Source organism: Pseudophryne corroboree, chromosome 3, assembly GCF_028390025.1.
Source record: "Pseudophryne corroboree isolate aPseCor3 chromosome 3, aPseCor3.hap2, whole genome shotgun sequence".
Lineage (NCBI taxonomy): Eukaryota > Metazoa > Chordata > Amphibia > Anura > Myobatrachidae > Pseudophryne > Pseudophryne corroboree.
Genome location: NC_086446.1, coordinates 498,719,533 through 498,745,062, shown reverse-complemented (window position 1 = coordinate 498,745,062; position 25,530 = coordinate 498,719,533). Strand labels below are relative to the sequence as shown.

General features: G+C 47.7%; 1 protein-coding gene across 4 annotated transcripts in view; it reads right to left on the bottom strand.

The window, feature by feature from the left end:
- The window catches only part of FOXK2 (forkhead box K2), a 165,046-nt gene extending 150,631 nt beyond the window's left edge, over positions 1-14,415 (bottom strand). For 2 of the 4 annotated variants that reach the window (XM_063960986.1, XM_063960989.1), the window contains exon 1: positions 13,961-14,414. In XM_063960986.1, the coding sequence (XP_063817056.1) occupies positions 13,961-14,256 (296 nt within the window). In that variant the 5' untranslated portion in view covers positions 14,257-14,414. Of the gene's footprint in view, positions 1-13,960 lie in introns of all 4 variants that reach the window. The other 2 variants (XM_063960987.1, XM_063960988.1) reach the window with 2 other exon arrangements.
- Positions 14,416-25,530: the final 11,115 nt, after the last annotated feature.

Genomic DNA, 25,530 nt, shown 5'->3' with positions numbered 1-25,530 from the left:
AAATTGTTGACGAGTCCTCAATTCCGCTCTGTCCACATGAAAAATCAAATATGGGCTCTTGTGAGACAAAGCCGCCAATTCTGACACTCGTCTGGCAGACGCCAAGACAAAAGCATGACCACTTTCCAAGTGAGAAACTTTAACTCAACCTTTCGCAAAGGTTCAAACCAGTGAGACATAAGAAACTGTAACACCACTTCAAGATCCCACGATGCCACAAATGGAGGATGGATATACAGCACTCCCTTCACAAAAGTCTGAACCTCAGGAAGGGCGGCAAATTCTTTTTGAAAGAAAATAGATAAAGCCGAAATCTGCACTTTGATGGAACCCAATTTCAGGCCTGCATCCACTCCTGCCTGCAAAAAATGGAGGAAACGACCCAAATGAAACTCCTCCGCAGGAGCTGTTTTGGTTTCACACCACGACACATATTTTCTCCAAATACGGTGATAATGTTTTGCCGTGACCGCCTTTCTAGCCTTAAGGAGAGTGGGGATGACTTCCCCGGGAATACCTTTACGAGCTAGGATTTGGCGTTCAACCACCACGCCGTCAAACCCAGCCGCGGTAAGTCCGGAAACACGCATGGCCCCTGCAGTAACAGGTCCTCTCTGAGAGGAAGTGGCCAAGGATCTTCTATGAGCAATTCCTGAAGATCCGGATACCAGGCCCTCCGTGGCCAATCTGGAACGACGAGTACTGCCGGAACCCTTGTTCATCTTATGATCCTCAACACTTTTGGAATGAAAGGAAGTGGAGGGAACACATATACCGACCGAAACACCCACGGAGTTACCAGGGCGTCCACTGCACTGGCTTGGGGGTCCCTCGACCTGGAACAATACCTCGGAAGCTTCTTGTTGAGGCAAGACGCCATCATGTCTATTTGAGGAATTCCCCAACGCCTTGTCATTTCTGCAAATATCTCTTGATGAAGAGCCCACTCTCCCGGATGGAAATCGTGTCTGCTGAGGAAGTCTGCTTCCCAGTTGTCCACGACCGGAAGGAAGACTGCTGACAGAGCGCTCATGTGCTTTTCCGCCCATCCGAGAACTCTTGTGGCCTCCGCCATTGCAGCTCTGCTCTTTGTTCCGCCCTGGCGGTTTACGTACGCCACCGCTGTTACGTTGTCCGACTGAATCAGGACAGGTAGACCTCGAAGAAGGTGTTCCGCTTGCAGAAGGCCGTTGTAAATGGCTCTAAACTCCAGAACGTTTATGTGGAGACAAGTTTCCTGGCTTGACCATTTTCCCTGGAAACTTCTTCCTTGTGTGACTGCACCCCAGCCTCGGAGACTTGCATCTGTGGTGAGCAGGACCCAATCCTGGATTCCGAACCTGCGTCCCTCTAGAAGGTGAGAACTTTGCAGCCACCACAGGAGAGATATTCTGGTCCTGGAAGATAGACTTATTTTCCGGTGCATGTGCAGGTGAGACCCGGACCATTTGTTCAGCAGATCCCACTGAAACACCCGGGCATGAAACCTGCCAAATGGAATGGCTTCGTAAGCCGCAACCATCTGCCCTAGCACTCGAGTGCATTGATGAATCGACACTCTTGCCGGTTTCAGAATCTCCTTGACCATGGTCTGGATTTCCAGAGCTTTTTCCGCCGGAAGAAACACACTCTGTAGTTCCGTGCCTAGGATCATGCCCAAGAAGGGCAGCCGAGTTGTCGGAATCAACTGAGACTTTGGCAAATTTAGAATCCAACCATGATGTTGCAGAACCGTCAGGGAGAGTTCCACATTTCTTAGCAACTGCTCTTCTGATCTCGCCTTTATCAGGAGATCGTCCAAGTACGGGATAATTGTGACACCCTGCTTGCGTAGGAGTACCATCACTTCCGCCATCACCTTGGTGAAGACCTTCAGGGCCGTGGAAAGCCCAAACAGCAACGTCTGAAATTGGTAATGACAATCCTGCACCGCAAACCTTAGGAAGGCCTGATGAGGAGTATATATCGGGACGTGTAAGTAGGCATCTTTTATGTCGACTGATGCCATAAAATTCCCCCCTTCTAGGCTGGAGATCACAGCTCGAAGAGATTCCATCTTGAACCTGAAAGTTTTCAAGTACGGATTGAGGGATTTTTAGGTTCAGAATCGGTCTGACCGAGCCGTCCGGCTTTGGCACGACAAAGAGGCTCAAATAGAACCCTTCCCCCCGTTGGGACGGGGGAACCGGGACAATGACCCTCTGTTGACACAGCTTTTGTACTGCAGCATTTACTACTTCTCTTTCTGGAAGAGAAACTGGCAAGGCTGATTTGAAAAAGCGGCGGGGGGGCATCTCCTGAAACTCCAGTTTGTACCCCTGGGACACTATGTCTAAGACCCAAGGATCTAGGCCCGATTGAAACCAGGCCTGACTGAAGATTCGGAGACGGCGCCCCACCTGCACGGACTCCCGTAGGGGAGCCCCAGTGTCATGCGGTGGACTTGGCAGAGGCGGGGGGAGGACTTTTGGTCCTGGGCGCCAGACACAGCAGGCGACCTTTTTCCCCTTCCTCTACCCTTTAAAGCGAAGAAGGACGAGCCCTTTCTTTTTTTTGTATTTATTAGGCCGAAAGGACTGCATCTGATAATTGGCCGTCTTTTTCTGTTGTGCGGAAACATAAGGAAGAAAAGATGACTTACCCGCAGTAGCGGTAGACACCAGGTCAGCAAGGCTGTCGCCAAACAAGACACTACCTTTAAAAGGGAGAGCTTCCATAGCTTTCTTGGAGTCGGCATCAGCATTCCATTGATGGATCCACAGCGCCCTCCTGGCCGAGACCGCCATGGCATTGGCCCTTGATCCCAAGAGGCCAATATCCCTCGCCGCATCCTTTAGGTAATCTGCAGCGTCCTTGATATAACCAAGAGTCAAAAGAATGTTATTCTTATCAAGGGTATCCTTGTCAGATGCTAAATTATCAGCCCACTTAGCACTACTCACCAATGCAGACGCCACGGCAGGCCTGAGGAGTGCACCAGTAGTGACGAAAATGGCCTTCAATGTCGTCTCCTGCTTGCGATCCACCGGATCCTTGAGGGCAGCCGTGTCAGGAGACGGAAGCGCCACCTTTTTGGACAGTCGGGACAGAGCTTTGTCCACATTGGGAGATAACTCCCATTTCTCCCTGTCGTCAGAGGGGAAAGGATATGCCATAAAAATTATCTTAGGAATCTGCCAACTTTTGTCAGGCGACTCCCAAGCCTTTTCACAAAGAGCGTTCAGTTCATGAGAGGGGGGAAATGTCACCTCAGGTTTTTTTCCTTTATATAAACAAACCCTTGTATCTGGAACAGCAGGCACTTCAGAAATATGTAAAACATCTTTAATAGCCACAATCATGTACTGAATACTCTTAACCAATTTCGGATGTAAACTGGCCTCATTGAAGTCGACACTGGAATCAGAGTCTGTGTCGGTATCCGTATCGGTCATCTGGGTAAACGAATGTTTTTGTGACCCTGAGGGGGACTGTACCTGAGACAAAGCGTCCTCCATGGATTTTCTCCACGTTTGTGTCTGAGAATCAGTTTATCTAGCCTCTTAGACAATAATGCCACATTTGCATTCAAGGGGGTCGATTCTATTCGGCAACTAATGAATAGCGCCGGGAATTAGCTCCTGACGCTATTCAATTCAGCAACTAATTACCTGCAATTGTCGGGAATTCTTCTCTCATCCCCGGGGGATGAGAAGAGAAACCCGACAAAAGTGCTGCCTCGCGGCCGGCGCGAGGCTGATTCTGTCGGGAATCAGCCTCGCGCCGGGGAGTTAAGTCGGAGAATGCCCGTTCTCCCGACAAAACTACCTGTTTTGTCGGCGAGAACGGGCCATCGCCGACGTAACTAGTTGCTGAATTGAATAGCGTCGGGAGCTAATTCCCGGCGCTATTCATTAGTTGCCGAATAGAATCGACCCCAATGTACTCAACATATTCACCCAATCAGCAGTCGGCTGTGCCGACAGTCATTCCCAAATCCTTCTCCGCGCCCCCCGTAACTTCCTCCGGGGAGGAACACTCAGCCTCAGACATGTCGACACGCAGTACCGACACACCACACTCACACTGGCCAAAGGGGACAGACCCACAGGGAAGCCTGTAGAGAGAACACAGAGGGAGTATGCCAGCTCACACCTCAGCGCCCATATACTACTACATAAATAATATAGAATGTCTGCGCTGAATATTATATATATATATATATATATATTACAAAACAAAAAATCAACCCTAATATCTTGCGCTATACCTCTAGTCTCAAACCAACAAGAAATACCCTCTGTCAGATAAGGTATTAAAAGTAGATTACAAATAGAAATGGATTCTCGTGGGAGCCAATATGCCTTTTGTATGACAATAATTAAAAGTTTTTATTGTACAGAAACAAACGATATTTATCCTAAGCGTTCGTTATTGACACAACCTTCTAAAAATTCATATAAAACAATATTACAATCTTATACATAAATTACAGTTGGATGTGAGGATTTTACAGCCAGGTGATCAGTCAGAACTCGAAATGGATGTATCTCCAACCAGATGTTTGTGATAAGGACTTTGTTAACCAGACGTTGCAAAACCCAACGCGTTTCGTCCGTTAGGACTTCATCAGGGGTTTGGAATCAGTTCTTATAGTAGGAGTGATTACCATTGATTAGAAAGGTTTAGAATATCCAATGATTACATCCAATCACATATTCAATTCGATAAATATAATATCTAGATAGACTTCAAAAAAATATATATAAATTTGGTTGAAATTAGATGATGTTACGTTCCCTATTTTCAATCAAGAATGGTGGAACCTTATAGTCTACCTCTGTTTATACATGTCACCAAACAGAGAACTTAGGAAAATTTCAAATCCTGAACGAAACTATTCCTTTTTACAGGAACAAGTGCAACCTCATTGAATACCAACTACAGAAAAAGTCTGTAGTTGGTATTCAATGAGGTTGCACTTGTTCCTGTAAAAAGGAATAGTTTCGTTCAGGATTTGAAATTTTCCTAAGTTCTCTGTTTGGTGACATGTATAAACAGAGGTAGACTATAAGGTTCCACCATTCTTGATTGAAAATAGGGAACGTAACATCATCTAATTTCAACCAAATTTATATATATTTTTTTGAAGTCTATCTAGATATTATATTTATCGAATTGAATATGTGATTGGATGTAATCATTGGATATTCTAAACCTTTCTAATCAATGGTAATCACTCCTACTATAAGAACTGATTCCAAACCCCTGATGAAGTCCTAACGGACGAAACGCGTTGGGTTTTGCAACGTCTGGTTAACAAAGTCCTTATCACAAACATCTGGTTGGAGATACATCCATTTCGAGTTCTGACTGATCACCTGGCTGTAAAATCCTCACATCCAACTGTAATTTATGTATAAGATTGTAATATTGTTTTATATGAATTTTTAGAAGGTTGTGTCAATAACGAACGCTTAGGATAAATATCGTTTGTTTCTGTACAATAAAAACTTTTAATTATTGTCATACAAAAGGCATATTGGCTCCCACGAGAATCCATTTCTATTTTTATATATATATATATATATATATATATATATATATATATATATATATATATATATATATATATATATATATATATATATATATATATATATATATAAACCAATTGCTTGTGCCCCCCCCCAAGTTTTGCTCCCTTTGTTACGTATAAGGGGAGTGGAGGGGTCCGGGCCAGCGTCTCCGCATGCACTGTGAAGACAAAATGGCGCTGGTAAGCTGTGCGGCTAAGCCCCGCCCCTTCCTGGCGCGCTATAGTCCCGCTAAAATGTTAAATATTATACTGGCGGGGGTACATACACAGTGCCCAGGCACCCCTAATATGTATATTTCCAGTGTAAAACAAGGCTCCAGTAACTTGTTGTCCAGGGCGCTCCCCCCCCACCCCCAGCGCCCTGTGAGTGCCGTTGGAGTGTGGGAGCATGGAGCGCAGTGCGACTGCTGTGCTGTACCTCCGTTACTGAAGTCTTCTGCCGTCTGAAGTCTTCTGTTCTTCTAATACTCACCCGGCTTCTTTCTTGTGGCTTCTGTGAGGGGGGGGTGACGGCGCGGCTCCGGGAACAAGCAGCTAGGCGTACCAAGTGATCGAACCCTCTGGAGCTAATGGTGTCCAGTAGCCTAAGAAGCAGAGCCCTTAACTCAGAAGAAGTAGGTTTGACTTCTCTCCCCTCAGTCCCACGAAGCAGGGAGCCTGTAGCCAGCAGGTCTCCCTGAAAATAAAAAAGCCTAACAAAGTCTTTCCAGAGAAACTCAGTAGAGCTCCCCTAGTGTGTGTCCAGTCTCTCCTGGGCACAGAATCTGAGGTCTGGAGGAGGGGCATAGAGGGAGGAGCCAGTTCACACCCAAAGTCTTATAGTGTGCCCATGTCTCCTGCGGATCCAGTCAATACCCCATGGGACTCCAGAAATAATACGTTTTTTCTAACTTAAATATGGAGACAACATTGCTAACAGAACAATTTATATATTGATCCAAATTAGTAACTCAAAATATACAGAAATGTAGTTTCCAATTTGAGCTATGGAGATGCCCTTTTTTAAATGCTAGTAAACAAAATGCATTTGTTATGCATATTCCCTAGCAGTGTGATGATTATTTAGTTTCATTCTGGTCCAAGTGCACTGGCACAGAACAAGATTGATGCTGCCCCTTATCGCACCCACAGGCAGCTATTCAAATGTTTCTGCCGATGGGCCAAATATCAGCGTTTCAGCTCGCTACTCCCGAGGGAGGCGAGCTGAAACAAGCAAAAATTTGCTTTCGCAATTGCGCCCATGACTTTAGTCATGTAATATGGGCGATAACGGGGGACAATTGAATATCACCCCGCGATCTGCCATCAATGCAGAGGGGAGATCAGATGCGATATATCAATAGAATACTGCCCCAAAGTGTTTAAAAACATAATGCTATTGTAATGCAAGTAACAATATAAACTCACTTAGCGAAAAGATTTTAGTGATAAACCGGTTTACACGCATATACCCACTGTGAAAAATGCATGCAAAACACTATTAAACATAAAAAACATCAATGGGCAGTTTGCAGTATATCACAAGGCACCAAAGGGAGAGAAAACATACAATACCAATTACTAAAACTGCAAGACACACAGTGCTTTTCTCTACAACAACAAAAAAATCAATCAATACAGTACTCTTCAATATAGCCATGTGCAATTTAAACACTACCCTAGAGGATTATATTATTACCAGTTATTTATATAGCGCACACATATTCCGCAGCTCTTTACAGAGAATATTGGCCCATTCACATCAGTCCCTGCCCCAGTGGAACTGACAACCTAGATTCCCTATCACATGTACACACAGACACATTCACGCTAGTGTTTTGTTGGGATCCAATTAACCTACCAGTATATTTTTGGATTGTGGCCTACCAGTATATTTTTGGATTGTGGGAGGAAACCGGAGTACCCGGAGGAAACCCACGCAAGTGCGGGGAGAATATACAAACTCCACACAGTTAGAGCCATGGTGGGACTTGAACCCATGACCTCAGTGCTGTGAAGCAGTAATGCTAACCATTACACCGTCCGTATTATATACACAATTCTAAGGCCCTGCTAACGGTACTGCTATTTTACTTTTTAAGGCATTATTTCAGCTTCTGTACATATCAGTCCAGAACAACCTAAATGGCATATAATCATGTCATAATATATGTATATTTGCAGTCACTGTTTAAAGCCAGCAAAATGTTTCACTGTGGCAACCAATGAACAAAAATAGCCTGCCAATAAAGAACCCTCAGAATTGAATACATCACAATGCAGAAAGACTAGAAGATGCATTACCCCCAGGCTCTACAACTGCTAGAACATAAGCTGCAAGCTCTACTTGGGACAGGAAATGTGGTTTGTTGGCAGCACTTACATTACAAAATGTAAACATTCACCTCTAAAAGGAGACTTGTCTAGTTTTACTAGCTTAATTCAGTATAACTCTGCTTTTGAACTATGTATTTAAATACACTTTTTACATTTGCACGTGCAATAGTACACAGGGAAACTGTACTATGGGCCCGATTCAGAGAAGTATGGTATTGCACAGCTGAAGGGAAGCGGCTGTCCAATACCGTACAAATAAAAAGCTAATGCAGTTGGCGGTATCTGTGGGAAATAAATGCCAACTGAATGCACTGCAAATCCAAGTGCTGCGTCCAGCCATATGAGTCAAGGCCCCTATACATCAGCGACAGATTGCCACAATTTCCTGATCCCCCGACAGGCGGGTCGGAAAATCAGAAATAATAAACATGTTTAAGAATACAGATTGCCTGATTGAAAACAGCTGCAATGGGGATTTTTAACATGTTTAATTTCCCCGAAATTGGTGGTGCCATCAGATCGGGGAATCGTGGAAACAGGGCTCTGATGTATGGGGTCCTTAAGCTAAAGCTTACACAGACGGTCCGTCGGAACTCTACTGCCGGGACCAGAAAGTCTGTGTTATGGGCCCTACACACTGCGCGATATTAGTGGAAGATATGAACGATCTCGTTCATTAATGAATGAGATACCGTTCATATAGTTCAGTGTGGAGGTGCCAGCGATGAACGATGCGCAGCCCCGCGCTCGTTCATCGCTGGTGCCCCATCGCCTGTGCATGCAGGCCAATATGGACGATCTTGTTCATATTTGCCTGCATTTATATGGAGCCGGGCCCCGTCACTGCCCCCCCGCAGCCGGGACACCCGTATCCGCCGTCTGGCAGCTCGGCAGCGGATCGCTCAATGTGTAGTGCCCATTAGAAGACGCTAACCCTGTGCTCAGCAAGCCTACAAAATGAGGGCGACGGGTCCCCACTCCGCCCACCAAACGCCGCAGTATCTAATACCCCTTTCACATCGCACAAATAACCCGGTATCGACACGGCATATTGCCGTGTCGACACGGGTCAGTGTGCGATGTGAAAGCACTCTGCAGGAATTAGCGGGTCGCCTGACCCGGTAATTCAACCCGGTATAAAAGAAGGATTATACCCGGGTTGAATACCGGGTCAGGCGCAGTGTGAATGGGAGCCGCGTCGATGCGACACGGTTCCCATTCACAGCATAGGGAGAGGCGGCGCAGGAGATGAGCTCATCTCCCAGCGCCACCTCCAACCCCGCCCTGCTGCTGCTGCGCCCCACCGCTGCTATGGCAACCGACCCGGTATATTGCCGGGTCGGAAAGCCACCATAGCAGAGCAAATGCCGGATCCCACCCGGTAAGGACACGTTTCTCTTACCGGGTGGGATCCGGCATTTGTGATCTGAATGCGGTATCAATCATGCCGTGGCTAAGGGGGGGGGACTGCGAGTGATCACACAGGACTTGTTCTGCATATGCACAGTTCTCCCATCATCGGGCTTACATACTAACCTGAATCAGGCCGTATGTCAGCTCCTTCCAAGGAGTGCAGCAAACTGCGGAATCCACCTGACATTTTAAGCCTATACCAGGAATTTGAAATGTGCATTCCTGCAAGTGATCAATATTTTAGGTACTCGAGAATGTAAAAAAAAAAAAATTCTTATACTCCCCAACTGATTGAAACCTATTTAAAACCCAATGAAATACCTTAAACTGACAAACCACTTGTAGCAACAAAACAAGTATAGTGTCAACTAAAGATCAGCAAGACCACCAGTTGGTAATCACAGTCAACATAGGACAGATTTCAGTCCGCGTGCCCAGTTATACTGTCTGCACTAACTGGGAAGAAGGAATCCAACTGCTTTAACTGAGGAAACAAAACAGGTGACCAGAATGGCAGCTGGATAGGCAGGTGTATGGCCTGTAATACTCTTATACAATAGAGAAACCACTAAAAATGTTGCTAAGAGATAAAATGTATTTACAGTTATTTATATAGCGAACACATATTACACAGTGATTGACAAAAAAAATTTCAGTCATTTACATTAGTCCCTGCCCCAGTGCAGTGGGGCTTACAATCAAAATTCCATAGCATATGGATATACAACATGGTTAATTTGTCAGCAGCCAATTAACCTACCTGTACGTTTTTTGTAGTATGGGAAAAAAAAAACACAAACATCCGGAGAACAGACGCACTCCATGTGGATTTGCAATGGATGGGAATTGAACTCATGACCTCAGTGCTGTTAGGCAGTAATGCCCACCACTGTGCAAACTATACTGCCACAAGAATGTGTAATAAATACACACAGAAACAAAAATATTTAACACACTATGTATATTGATTCCTATTAAAGATGGTTAAACTATTATATCTGTGTCACGCTCGGCGTAAGTTGGGGTTCCGACAACAGAGTTTTGGCTGAAGGGACGGCTGCCTGTGAGGAGAGTAAACGAGGTGGGTGAATGTGATTCCTCCTCATGGGGTGGAGGCCAAACTAGTTAACGTTGGCCGGAGGGCGTAAAGAAAAGGAGGACTCCGTAGGAAGATAACTGTAGTTTTAATGAATAATCAGGCTGTACACGAATATTGGAGAAATGGAAGAATTAGAGTCTATGGTTAAATGACTTGAAGAGTGAAGCTGAAGAACTCCAGTAAAGAGGAACTGAAGACTGAGTAAAAGACGAGGCTGAAGAACTTGGACTTAGAAGAATTGAAGACTTGTGATTTGTGATTGAAAGACGAGGCTGAAGAACATGGACTTTGATGAAATGAAGACGTCTGCGAGAACCGCCGTTAGTACCTGGAGCTCGTCTACAACCTGGGAACCTGTGAGCGCTTCCACAAGTGGCGACAGACTTAGACAGCAGGACTGCAGCAGCGTTCAGGTAACCGATAGATGAGAGCAACCAGGACAAGGGCACCAGAAGTAACCTGGGAGCACAGAGCTGGAGAACCTTTCACAAGGAGGTAACGTGAAGCACTGGCACTCTCCCTCTGAGCTAGGCGCATTTTGTAAGTGGAGAACACACAGGATTGGCTGGACACAGAATGGGAACTTAATTGGTAATGCTCTGGTCTCCAACATGGTTGCCCCCAGCACAGGAGACATTCTCAGCTGTTAGCACACAGCTTTAGCTAGCTTCTGTCTCTGACACACTATACTGTGTCACCACTAGTGGACCTTAACGCAGCAATCCCCGCAGCAGCGCCCGGCTCTCCAGACCCCCGGCAGCCGCACATCCGTCCCCGAGGACCCGCTGCCAGCAGCTCCCTGCCGCCACAGCCGCGCCAACCAGCGGGACGGCAACCCCCAGGAGCACGTGCCGGAGGTAAGGCTCTGGAGCCTGACAATCTGCCAATTAAAAGGATGACTTGTTTTTAAAAACAGCTGTGGCTATACAATATGTCCTTGCACATTTCCACCTGTTGGCTTTGTGACTGACCAGTTTACATAAAATGAGACCAGTAGACCTAGGACAGTCTCTTACAAACATCAAATTAAAGCCCAGCAGCCGCCATTCAATGCAGTGTTTAATAACAGGCCGGTATGCAGAATTGGTGATTCGCATTTATTTCTGCAAAGGACAGCTTGCCTGTTATTCCACAAAAGTGTAGAACTGCTATGAAAAAGACTGCTTAGACATTTCTAATGCTATTTAAGCATATTTCATCATTGATCGGTTTCACCTATACATTTGATTATCGAGCCAATGATCGTATAATGTAAGCCATAGTTACTTTTTACAATTCATCCTTGATTTTTCTGCACAAGCTTATCTTTTATTACGCATTTTCTCATAAATGTAAAGCCAATTTTTCTTCAATATCTGATCACTTAAGACAAATATTTAATAATTAACATTTTATAGTTCAAGTTAAAACTACAAAATTTGGAGAGCAACAACATGAATCTCAAAGAACAATTTAAAATCCTTTTTGCATTAATCAGCTTCTATAAAAGAAGCCCTTTCGTCAAACAGAATTGTGGGGGTGGAGGATATCGTATGCATAAACAGTTTATTTCTGTGTACACTGAAACATACACTACATACTAAGCTCCTCATATGTAATCTCTCTTTCGGCACACTAAAGCAGATGACATGAAACCATAAGGTAATAAAACATTCACACATGCTGGTAGGCAGCTAAATACAAGGCAAGAACCAATATGAAGAGGAAACAATGTGTGTGTCTCTAGATATGCACAATGATCTAACAGAGGCAGGACACAAAGCATCATGGGAGAGGAAATTGTAAACATTGCATTGCCTACTATTCTGCTGTCTCGCCATGTGATGCAGTCAATGAATGGATGAGTTTGTTACAGATAGCCTGCCAGGGTTTGATCCAAACAAAATGCTTGTGACATCCCCCTTCTGTTGAATTCAGAACGGTTTTGTTGATGGAACCTGTAATGGTCTGAAAATTCCTTCTTCAGAAAATACATAGCAACCAAGCCAAACCCCAAAGGATGAGGCTAAGGCAACAACGCAGGCATGATGAAACCAGAAAACTTCCTCAGATTGTCAAGCACTTATGAAACGACAAGACAGGATCTGTATTAAACACAGAATACCTTCTTCTATCTGCAAAGTTGCACGGCCATGTGTACAAAGGGACACATCCAAAGGAAGTGTTTACAAACACAGGGACATATTAGACTCGTACATTTACTTTGCAGATTAACAAGAACAGAATGAACACAAATCCTATTTCATACTGTTTGTATCCTACTGTACATCAGGTTACTCAACCTTCACACATCTGAATAACAAGCAGCCATGTGTTTCTGGACTGTGGTTTACTATTAGCAACAGCCTTGTATCATAGGAACAGAACTATAGTACAGTAACTGCAGCAAAGACTTTAATTGGGAAAAAAACTGTCACATTAGTAACAAAGACCATCTATTCAATACAAAAGCCACTAGTACCAGCTTTGTTGCTTCCATGTTTAATAAAGGCCATAATAAGCAAAATCATCAATTACACAGCATGAATATGAGCTACCAACACTGCCAGCTATTGCACTCCTTTGACTACAAAATCCAGCATGAGCAAAAAAGCAAACATATCACCATAACAACTCAAGTCAAATGACAAAATTCATTACACAACTGAATTAAACTTAATATATTAAACATTTTTAAAGACAATACAGTTTCTTCCAAAACAAGTTGCCCATCAGACCATTCTGATTCCTCACAACATCCACTGCAATTTTCCCCTACAGTCCCCTCTCATATCAGCATTGCACTGAAGTGTACCACTGATCACACCTCCTTCCCCCATGCAGTGACAGTATGCCACTGATCACACTCCCCATGCAGACAGTATACCACTAGCCACAGCCCCACACAGTGACAGTATGTCACTAGTCACACAAACCCCCCCCCCATGCAGACAGTATACCACTGATCACACACCCCATGCACAGTATACCACTAGTCACGCCCCCTCCCCCATGCCGTGACAGTATACCACTAGTCACGCCCCCTCCCCCATGCCGTGACAGTATACCACTAGTCACGCCCCCTCCCCCATGCAGTGACAGTATACCACTAGTCACGCCCCCTCCCCCATGCAGTGAGTATACCACTAGTCACGCCCCCTCCCCCCATGCAGTGACAGTATACCACTAGTCACGCCCCCTCCCCCCATGCAGTGACAGTATACCACTAGTCACCCCCCCCATGCAGTGACAGTATACTACTGATCACACCCCCTTCCTCCATGCAGACAGTATACCACTAGACACACCCCCTCCCCCCATGCAGTAACAGTACAGCACTAGTCACACACCCCTCCCCCATGCAGACAGTATATAACTAGTCACCCCCTCCCCCCATGCAGTGACAGTATACCACCGATCACACCCCCTCCCCATGTGCAGTGACAGTGTAGCCGGGTAGGTATCACTGATCACAGACCCCTAGACTACCATGTGCCCCCCTCCCCCACCTGTCACCGGTTTCCCCTCCCCCCTGCTTACAAACAAGCCATGCGTCAGCCCTCCCCTGTACTCACACTCGGGGGAGCTGGAGCGGCGGTGCCCCCCTCCTCTGAAACACGCCGTCCACGAAGACCCCGTTCTTGCCCAGACAGCGGAGGTAGAACTCCCCCCCGCTCTCCTCGTCCCCGGCGGTGAAGATCTCCAGGTGGCGGCGGGAGATGAAGCTGGAGTGGCCCATGCTCACGTCCACCGAGCCCTGCGACGAGTTGCGGCCTATGGTCACCGAGCGCTTCTTCATCAGGTACTCAAACTCGCGGCCCTCCAGCCGGGCCACCACCGACACCCCGCCGCTCATCACCACCGCCGCCATCTTTTCTGCACACGGGGAGGTGGAAGGACGGACGCACGCCCGGGGCGGGTGACGGGAGCTCCGGGGACCGGCGGCGGCGGCCAGCGAGAGAAAAGGAAAGGGGGAGGCGCAGCCTAACCTGAAGCGCACGCAGCCGACGGGCGGCAGCCAATAGGAGGAGCCGTCTGGGAGAAACGTCACGGATAGAGACTGAAGGCGTGGCTCCAGCGACTCGGGAGATGTGTGGAGATAGAGAAGAGGTCATTCTGGGGCGGAGTTTAGAGTTAGGTTGAGGCGTGTGAAGAACTGCTAATGACAGCAGTGGGCGGGGCTAGCTCAGTTAGGGTGTAGCGGGAATGAGGTTGGTTGTGGCGGAGGGCGGCCTGGCACTGTTGCTGCAATGTGCGCGGGAGGGGTCTGATGGTCTAACCTCTATGGGCAGCAGCAGCATGGCCGGGCCACGCTCAGAGCACCAGCAGCGGCAGTGAACAACAATAACAACATCTCACTGAGGCGCCCAGCCTCAGCACACCCGCACACTGTGACATGAGAGGGATGTCTCCCAACAGTGCGCAGTGACAGGGAGACCACAGGCAGCCTTCACGCTCAGCCACATCGGTGCACTGGCATCTATAACAGGACATAGCAAAATTATACACAAATCATGTAACTAGCTACTATCTATATACAGCGCAAAATAATATATTACCTAGAAACGGAGTGCGGGTAAAGGTTCTCACTTAGAATAAGCAGCTAGCCCCAGATATATAACCAGGAAAATAGGACGGTAAAATATCCTGCATACAGTGAGATCATGTAATGTGAATACTAAATTATAGAATTAAAATGGCACGGTAAAACTTTCTTACAATTATGCTAAAGTAGAATAATAACCGTTACTAACATACATGTGTATAATACAGTCAATACAGTTTAATATTGAAATGTAAAACTACCTGTAAAATACTATTATATAATATGTATCATAACTACTAAAAAAAAATAACTTGTAATACACAATACAACTAAACATGGAGCTGGACATAATAACACCATAAATGGGTGTTTTCGGGGATACAGTTGCAATGATAAATAGGCCCCTAAAACTAAACTGAAAATCCTTGTCAAAATTAACACACCAAAGTAGGTAATGGAAGCAGGTATTATGCAAATTCCATAAAAGCACATCATAGATAAACTGTTCTAATGAACAAAATGTTACATTTTAATACTAAAAACGAATTTCTGTATATATTTCTCTGACGTCCTAGTGGAAGCTGGGGACTCCGTAAGGACCATGGGGAATAGCGGCTCCGCAGGAGACTGGGCACAGCTAAGAAAGATTTAGGACTACCTGGTGTGCACTGGCTCCTCCCACTATGACCCTCCTCCAGACCTCAGTTAGAATCCTGTGCCCGGCTGAGCTGGATGCACACTAGGGGCTCTCCTGAGCTCCTAGAGAGAAAGTATATTTCTCTGACGTCCTAAGTGGATGCTGGGGACTCCGTCAGGACCATGGGGAATAGCGGCTCCGCAGGAGACAGGGCACAAAAGTAAAAGCTTTAGGATCAGGTGGTGTGCACTGGCTCCTCCCCCTATGACCCTCCTCCAAGCCTCAGTTAGATCTTTGTGCCCGGCCGAGAAGGGTGCAATCTAGGTGGCTCGCCTAAAGAGCTGCTTAGAGTAAAAGTTTTGTTAGGTTTTTTATTTTCAGTGAGTCCTGCTGGCAACAGGCTCACTGCATCGAGGGACTTAGGGGAGAAGGAGTGAACTCACCTGCGTGCAGGATGGATTGGCTTCTTAGGCTACTGGACACTAGCTCCAGAGGGACGATCACAGGTACAGCCTGGATGGGTCACCGGAGCCGCGCCGCCGACCCCCTTGCAGATGCTGAAGAGAGAAGAGGTCCAGAAATCGGCGGCTGAAGACTTCCCAGTCTTCTTAAGGTAGCGCACAGCACTGCAGCTGTGCGCCATTGCTCTCAGCACACTTCACACCAACGGTCACTGAGGGTGCAGGGCGCTTGGGGGGGCGCCCTGGGCAGCAATGAAAGTACCTATTCTGGCTAAAAATACATCACATATAGCCCCTGGGGCTATATGGATGTATTTAACCCCTGCCAGGTTGTCAGAAAAACGGGAGAAGAAGCCCGCCGAAAAGGGGGCGGGGCCTATTCTCAGCACACAGCGCCATTTTCCCTCACAGAACTGCTGGTGGGAAGGCTCCCAGGCTCTCCCCTGCACTGCACTACAGAAACAGGGTTAAAACAGAGAGGGGGGGCATTTTTGTGGCGATATTATTACATATTAAGATGCTATAAGGGAAAACACTTATGTAAGGTTGTCCCTGTAAAATTATAGCGTTTTGGTGTGTGCTGGCAAACTCTCCCTCTGTCTCCCCAAAGGGCTAGTGGGGTCCTGTCCTCTATCAGAGCATTCCCTGTGTGTGTGCTGTGTGTCGGTACGTGTGTGTCGACATGTATGAGGACGATGTTGGTGAGGAGACGGAGCAATTGCCTGTAATGGTGATGTCACTCTCTAGGGAGTCGACACCGGAATGGATGGCTTATTTAGGGAATTACGTGATAATGTCAACAAGCTGCAAGGTCGGTTGACGACATGAGACGGCCGGCAAACCAATTAGTACTTGTCCAGGCGTCTCAAACACCGTCAGGGGCTTTAAAACGCCCATTACCTCAGTCGGTCGACACAGACACGGACACTGACTCCAGTGTCGACGGTGAAGAAACAAACGTATTTTCCATTAGGGCCACACGTTACATGTTAAGGGCAATGAAGGAGGTGTTACATATTTCTGATACTACAAGTACCACAAAAAAGGGTATTATGTGGGGTGTGAAAAAACTGCCTGTAGTTTTTCCTGAATCAGATAAATTAATTGAAGTGTGTGATGATGCGTGGGTTTCCCCCGATAGAAAATTAAAGGCGCTCACACGCTTATCAAAACAAGTGGCGTTACCGTCTCCAGATACGGCCGCCCTCAAGGAGACAGCTAATAGGAGGCTGGAAAATATCCTAAAAAGTATATACACACATACTGGTGTTATACTGCGACCAGCGATCGCCTCAGCCTGGATGTGCAGCGCTGGGGTGGCTTGGTCGGATTCCCTGACTGAAAATATTGATACCCTTGACAGGGACAGTATTTTATTGACTTTAGAGCATTTCTATATATACGAGATGCACAGAGGGATATTTGCACTCTGGCATCAGGAGTAAGTGCGATGTCCATGTCTGCCAGAAGATGTTTATGGACACGACAGTGGTCAGGTGATGCAGATTCCAAACGGCACATGGAAGTATTGCCGTATAAAGGGGAGGAGTTATTTGGGGTCGGTCCATCGGACCTGGTGGCCACGGCAACAGCTGGAAAATCCACCTTTTTACCCCAAGTCACATCTCAGCAGAAAAAGACACCGTCTTTCAGCCTCAGTCCTTTCGTCCCCATAAGGGCAAGCGGGCAAAAGGCCAGTCATATCTTCCCAGGGGTAGAGGAACGGAAGAAGACTGCAGCAGGCAGCCCCTTCCCAGGAACAGAAGCCCTCCACCGCTTCTGCCAAGTCCTCAGCATGACGCTGGGGCCGTACAAGCGGACTCAGGTGCGGTGGGGGGGGTCGTCTCAAGAGTTTCAGCGCGCAGTGGGCTCACTCGCAAGTGGACCCCTGGATCCTACAAGTAGTATCCCAGGGGTACAGATTGGAAATTCGAGACGTCTCCCCCTCGCAGGTTCCTGAAATCTGCTTTACCAACGTCTCCCTCCGACAGGGAGGCATTATTGGAAACAATTCACAAGCTGAATTCCCAGCAGGTGATAATCAAAGTACCCCTCCTACAACAAGGAAAAGGGTATTATTCCACACTATTTGTGGTACTGAAGCCAGACGGCTCGGTGAGATCTATTCTAAATCTGAAATCTTTGAACACTTACATACAAAGGTTCAAATCAAGATGGAGTCACTCAGAGCAGTGATAGCGAACCAGGAAGAAGGGGACTATATGGTGTCCCTGGACATCAAGGATGCTTACCTCCATGTCCCAAATTGCCCTTCTCACCAAGGGTACCTCAGGTTCGTGGTACAGAACTGTCACTATCAGTTTCAGACGCTGTCGTTTGGATTGTCCACGGCACCCCGGGTCTTTACCAAGGTAATGGCCGAAATGATGATTCTTCTTCAAAGAAAAGGCGTCTTAATTATCCCTTACTTGGACGATCTCCTGATAAGGGCAAGGTCCAGAGAACAGTTGGAGGTCGGAGTAGCACTATCTCAAGTAGTTCTACGACAGCACGGGTGGATTCTAAATATTCCAAAATCGCAGCTGATTCCGACGACACGTCTGCTGTTACTAGGGATGATTCTGGACACAGTCCAGAAAAAGGTGTTTCTCCCGGAGGAGAAAGCCTGGGAGTTATCCGAGCTAGTTAGGAACCTCCTAGAACCAGGCCAAGTGTCAGTGCATCAATGCACAAGAGTCCTGGGAAAAATGGTGGCTTCTTACGAAGCGATTCCATTCGGCAGATTTCACGAAATAATTTTTCAGTGGGATCTGCTGGACGAATGGTCCGAATCGCATCTTCAGATGCATCAGCGGATAATCCTGTCTCCAGGGACAAGGGTGTCTCTTCTGTGGTGGCTGCAGAGTGCTCATCTACTAGAGGGCAGCAGATTCGGCATTCAGGACTGGGTCCTGGTGACCACGGATGCCAGCCTGAGAGGCTGGGGAGCAGTCACACAGGGAAGAAATTTCCAAGGAGTGTGGTCAAGTCTGGAGACTTCTCTCCACATAAATATACTGGAGCTAAGGGCAATTTACAATGCTCTGAGCCTAGGAAGACCTCTGCTTCAAAGTCAACCGGTGCTGATCCAGTCGGACAACATCACGGCAGTCGCCCACGTAAACAGACAGGGCGGCACAAGAAGCAGGAGGGCAATGGCAGCAAGGATTCTTCGCTGGGCGAAAAATCATGTGATAACACTGTTAGCGGTGTTCATTCCGGGAGTGGACAACTGGGAAGCAGACTTCCTCAGCAGGCACGACCTCCACCCGGGAGAGTGGAGACTTCATCTGGAAGTCTTCCACATGATTGTGAACCGTTGGGAAAGACCAAAGGTGGACATGATGGCGTCCCGTCTGAACAAAAAACTGGACAGGTATTGCGCCAGGTCAAGAGACCCTCAGGCAATAACTGGGACGCTCTGGTAACACCGTGGGTGTACCAGTCGGTGTATGTGTTCCCTCCTCTGCCTCTCATACCCAAGGTACTGAGAATTATAAGAAGGAGAGGAGTAAGAACTATACTCGTGGCTCCGGATTGGCCAAGAAGGACTTGGTACCCGGAACTTCAAGAGATACTAAGACGGGACTTGCTTCAGCAAGGATCATGTCTGTTCCAAGACTTACCGCGGCTGCGTTTGACGGCATGGCGGTTGAACGCCGGATCCTAAGGGAAAAAGGCATTCCGGAAGAGGTCATCCCTACCTTGGTCAGAGCCAGGAAGGAGGTGACCACACAACATTATCACCGCATTTGGCGAAAATATGTTGCATGGTGTGAGGCCAGGAAGGCCCCCACGGAGGAATTTCAACTCGGTCGATTCCTACATTTCCTGCAAACAGGAGTGTCTATGTGCCTCAAATTGGGGTCCATTAAGGTTCAAATTTCGGCCCTGTCGAATTTCTTCCAGAAAGAATTGGCTTCAGTTCCTGAAGTCCAGAAGTTTGTCAAGGGAGTACTGCATATACAACCCCCTTTTGTGCCTCCAGTGGCACTGTGGGATCTCAACGTAGTTCTGGGATTCCTCAAATCACATTGGTTTAAACCGCTCAAATCTGTGGATTTGAAATATCTCACATGGAAAGTGACCATGCTGTTGGCCCTGGCCTCGGCCAGGCGAGTGTCAGAATTGGCGGCTTTGTCTCACAAAAGCCCATATCTGATTGTCCATTCGGACAGGGCAGAGCTGCGGACTCGTCCCCAGTTTCTCCCTAAGGTGGTGTCAGCGTTTCACCTGAACCAGCTTATTGTGGTACCTGCGGATACTAGGGACTTGGAGGACTCCAAGTTGCTAGATGTTGTCAGGGCCCTGAAAATATAGGTTTCCAGGACGGCTGGAGTCAGGAAAACTGACTTGCTGTTATCCTGTATGCACCCAACAAACTGGGTGCTCTTGCTTCTAAGCAGACGATTGCTAGTTGGATGTGTAGTACAATTCAGCTTGCACATTCTGTGGCAGGCCTGCCACAGCCAAAATATGTAAATGCCCATTCCACAAGGAAGGTGGGCTCATCTTGGGCGGCTGCCCGAGGGGTCTCGGCTTTACAACTTTGCCGAGCTGCTACTTGGTCAGGGGCACACCCTGGCTGAGGAGGACCTGGAGTTCTCTCACTCGGTACTGCAGAGTCATCCGCACTCTCCCGCCCGTTTGGGAGCTTTGGTATAATCCCCATGGTCCTGACGGAGTCCCCAGCATCCACTTAGGACGTCAGAGAAAATAAGAATTTACTTACCGATAATTCTATTTCTCGTAGTCCGTAGTGGATGCTGGGCGCCCATCCCAAGTGCGGATTGTCTGCAATACTTGTACATTGTTATTGTTACAAAAATCGGGTTATTTTTGTTGTGAGCCATCTTTTCAGAGGCTCCGCTGTTATCATGCTGTTAACTGGGTTCAGATCACAGGTTGTACAGTGTGATTGGTGTGGCTGGTATGAGTCTTACCCGGGATTCAAAATCCTTCCTTATTGTGTACGCTCGTCCGGGCACAGTATCCTAACTGAGGCTTGGAGGAGGGTCATAGGGGGAGGAGCCAGTGCACACCACCTGATCCTAAAGCTTTTACTTTTGTGCCCTGTCTCCTGCGGAGCCGCTATTCCCCATGGTCCTGACGGAGTCCCCAGCATCCACTACGGACTACGAGAAATAGAATTATCGGTAAGTAAATTCTTATTTTTAGTTTTTTTATTTTACAGTGAGATCTGCTGGCAACAGACTTACTGCAGCGAGGGACTAAGGGGAGAAGAAGGGAACCTACCTAACTGGTGGTAGCTTGGGCTTCTTAGGCTACTGGACACCATTAGCTCCAGAGGGATCGACCGCATGGAACCGGCCATTGATGTTCGGTCCCAGAGCCGCGCCGCCGGCCCCCTTACAGAGCCAGAAGCAAGAAGAGTCCGGAAAATCGGCGGCAGAAGACATCAGTCTTCACCAAGGTAGCGCACAGCACTGCAGCTGTGCGCCATTGCTCCTCATACACACTTTACACTCCGGTCACTGAGGGTGCAGGGCGCTGGGGGGGGGGGGGGGCGCCCTGAGTTGCAATAAAAACACCTTGGCTGGCAAATATATCACAATATATAGCCCCAGAGGCTATATATGTGATAAATACCCCTGCCAGAATCCATAAAAAGCGGGCGAAAAGTCAGCGAAAAAGGGGCGGAGCTATCTCCCTCAGCACACTGGCGCCATTTTCTCTTCACAGTGCAGCTGGAAGACAGCTCCCCAGGCTCTCCCCTGTAGTTTTCAGGCTCAAAGGGTTAAAAAGAGAGGGGGGGCACTAAATTTAGGCGCAATATTGTTTATACAAGCAGCTATTGGGGGAAAAATCACTCAGTTATAGTGTTAATCCCTGCATTATATAGCGCTCTGGTGTGTGCTGGCATACTCTCTCTCTGTCTCCCCAAAGGACTTTATGGGGTCCTGTCCTCAGTCAGAGCATTCCCTGTGTGTGTGCTGGGTGTCGGTACGGCTGTGTCGACATGTGGGATGAGGAAGGTTACGTGGAGGTGGAGCAGAGGCCGATAAATGGGATGTCGTCCCCTGTGGGGCCGACACCAGAGTGGATGGATAGGTGGAAGGTATTAACCGACAATGTCAACTCCTTACAAGGCTGGATGACGTAAAACAGCTGTGGGACAGCCGACTTCTCAGCCCGCGCCTGCCCAGGCGTCTCAAAGGCCATCAGGGGCTCAAAAAAGCGCCCGTTACCTCAGATGGCAGACACAGATGTCGACACGGAGTCTGACTCCAGTGTCGACGAGGTTGAGACATATACACAATCCACTAGGAACATCCGTTACATGATCTCGGCAATGAAAAATGTGTTACGCATTTCTGACATGAACCCAAGTACCACATAAAAGGGGTTTTATTTTTGGGGAGAAAAAGCAGCCAGTGTTTTGTTCCCCCATCAGATGAATGAATGAAGTGTGTAAAGTAGCGTGGGTTCCCCCAATAAGAAACTGGTAATTTCTAAAAAGTTACTGATGGCGTACCCTTTCCCGCCAGAGGATAGGTCACGTTGGGAGATATCCCTTAGGGTGGATAAGGTGCTCACACGTTTGTCAAAAAAGGTGGCACTGCCGTCTTAGGATACGGCCACCTTGAAGGAGCCTGCTGATAAAAAACAGGAGGCTATCCTGAAGTCTGTATATACACACTCAGGTTATATACTGAGACCTGCAATTGCCTCAGCATAAATAGTGCTGCTCCAGCGTGGTCTGATACCCTGTCAGATAATATTAATACTCTAAGACAGGGATAATAGTTTGCTAACATAGAGCATATTAAAGACGTCGTCTTATATATAAAGGATGCACAGAGGGATATTTGACGGCTGGCATCCAGAATAAATGCAATGTCCATTCTGCCAGGAGGGTATTAGAAACCCGGCAGTGGACAGGTGATGCTGCCTATAAAAAGCACATGGAGATTCTGCCTTATAAGGGTGAGGAATTGTTTGGGGATGGTCTCTGGGACCTCGTATCCACAGAAACAGCTGGGAAGAAAAAAAAAAATTTACCTCAGGTTTCCTCACAGCCTAAGAAAGCACCGTATTTTCAGGTACAGTCCTTTCGGCTTCAGAAAAGCAAGCGGGTCAAAGGCGCTTCCTTTCTGCACAGAGACAAGGGAAGAAGGAAAAAGCTGCACCAGCAGCCAGTTCCCAGGATCAAAAATCTTCCCCCGCTTCCTCTGAGTCCACCGCTTGACGTTGGGCTCCACAGGTGGAGACAGGTGCGGTAGGGGCGCGTCTCGGGAACTTCAGGGACCAGTGGGTTTGCCCACAGGTGGATCCCTAGGTTCTGCAAATAGTATCACAGGGATACAGGCTGGAGTTCGAGGCAACTCCCCCTCGCCGTTACCTCACCTCAGCCTTGCCTGCTGCCCTCGGAGAAAGGTAGTACTGGCGGCAATTCACAAGCTGCACCTCCAGCAGGTGAAATCAAGGTACCCCTCCTTCAACAAGGCTGGGGTTACTATTCCAAAATGTTGTGGTACCGAAACCAGACGGTTCGGTGAGACCCATTCTAAAATTGAAAGCCTTGAACACTTATATACGAAGGTTCAAGTTCGAAATGGAATCGCTCAGGGTGATTATTGCAAGCCTGGAGAATTTCATGGTATCACTGGACATCAAGGATGCTTACCTGCATGTCCCTATTTACCCTCTTCACCAGGAGTACCTCAAAATTGTGGTACAGGATTGTCATTACCAATTCCAGACGTTGCCGTTGGTCTGTCCCCGGCACCGAGGTATTTACCAAGGTAATGGCCGAAATAATTATCCCGTACTTGGAAGATCTCCTTATAAAGGCGAGGTCCAGGGAGCAGTTGTTCGGCGGAGTAGCACTATCTCGGGAAGTGCTACAACAGCACGGCTGGATTCTGAATATCCAAAGTCGCAGCTGGTTCCTACGACGCGTCTACTGTTCCTGAGTATGGTTCTGGACACAGAACAGGATAAAAAGGGTTTCTCCCGGAGGAGAAGTCCAAGGAGTTGTCGTCTCTAGACAGAGACCTCCTAATACGTATACAGGTGTCGGTGCATCAATGCACGCGAGCCCTGGGAAGGATGGTAGCTTCTTACAAAGAAATTCCATTCGCCAGGTCCCATACAAGGATTTTCCAGTGCGATCTGTTGGACATGTGGTCCGGGTCGCATCTTCAGATGCATCGGCGGATAACCCTGTCTCCAAGGGCCAGGGTGTCGCTGTTGTGGTGGCTGCAGAGTGCTCATCTTCTAGGGGGCCGCAGATTCGGCATACAGGACTGGGTCCTGGTGACCACGGATGCCAGCCTTCGTGGCTGGAGGGCAGTCACACAGGGAAGAAACTTCCAAGGCTATGGAAAGTCAGGAGACTTCCCTACACATAAATATTCTGGAACTAAGGGCCATTTACAATGCCCTAAGTCAGGCTAGACCCCTGCTTCAACACCGGCCGGTGCTGATCCAGTCAGACAACATCACGGCGGTCGCTCATGTAAACGACAGGGCGGCACAAGAAGCAGGATGGCGATGGCAGAAGCCACAAGGATTCTCCGATGGGCGGAAAATCATGTGTTAGCACTGTCAGCAGTGTTCATTCCCGGAGTGGACAACTGAGAAGCAGACTTTCTCAGAAGACACGACCTCCACCCGGGAGAGTGGGGACTTCATCCAGAAGTCTTCCAAATGATTGTACACCGTTGGGAAAGGCCACAGGTGGACATGATGGCGTCCCGCCTCAACTAAAAGTTACAAAGATATTGCGCCAGGTCAAGGACCCTCAGGCGATAGCTGTGGACGCTCTGGTAACACCGTGGGTGTACCAGTCGGTGTATGTGTTCCCTTCTCTGCCTCTCTTACCCAGGGTAATGAGAATAATAAGAAGGAGAGGAGTAAGAACTATACTCATTGTTCCGGGTGGGCCAAGAAGAGCTTGGTAACCAGAACTCCAAGAAATGATCTCAGAGGGCCCATGGCCTCTGCCGCTCAGACAGGACCTGCTGCAGCAGGGGGCCTGTCTGTTCCAAGACTTACCGCGGCTGCGTTGGACGGCATGGCGGTTGAACGCCGGATCCTGAAGGAAAAGGGAATTCCGGAGGAAGTTATCCCTACGCTATTTAAAGCTAGGAAAGAAGTGAACGCTAACCATTATTACCGCATATGGCGGAAATATGTTGCGTACTGTGAGGCCAGGAAGGCCCCAAAGGAGAAATTTCAGCTAGGTCTATTTCTGCTCTTCCTACAGTCAGAGGTGACTATGGGCCTACAATTGGGTTCCATTAAGGTCCAGATTTCGGCTCTATCGATTTTCTTCCAAAATGGAACTGGCTTCACTGCCTGAAGTTCAGACTTTTGTTAAGGGAGGGCTGCATAGTCAGCCCCCGTTTGTGCCTCCAGTGGCACCGTGGGATCTCAACGTGGTGTTGGATTTCCTGAAGTCGCATTGGTTTGAGCCACTTAAATCCGTGGAGCTATAATACCTCACGTGGAAAGTGGTCATTCTGTGGGCCTTGG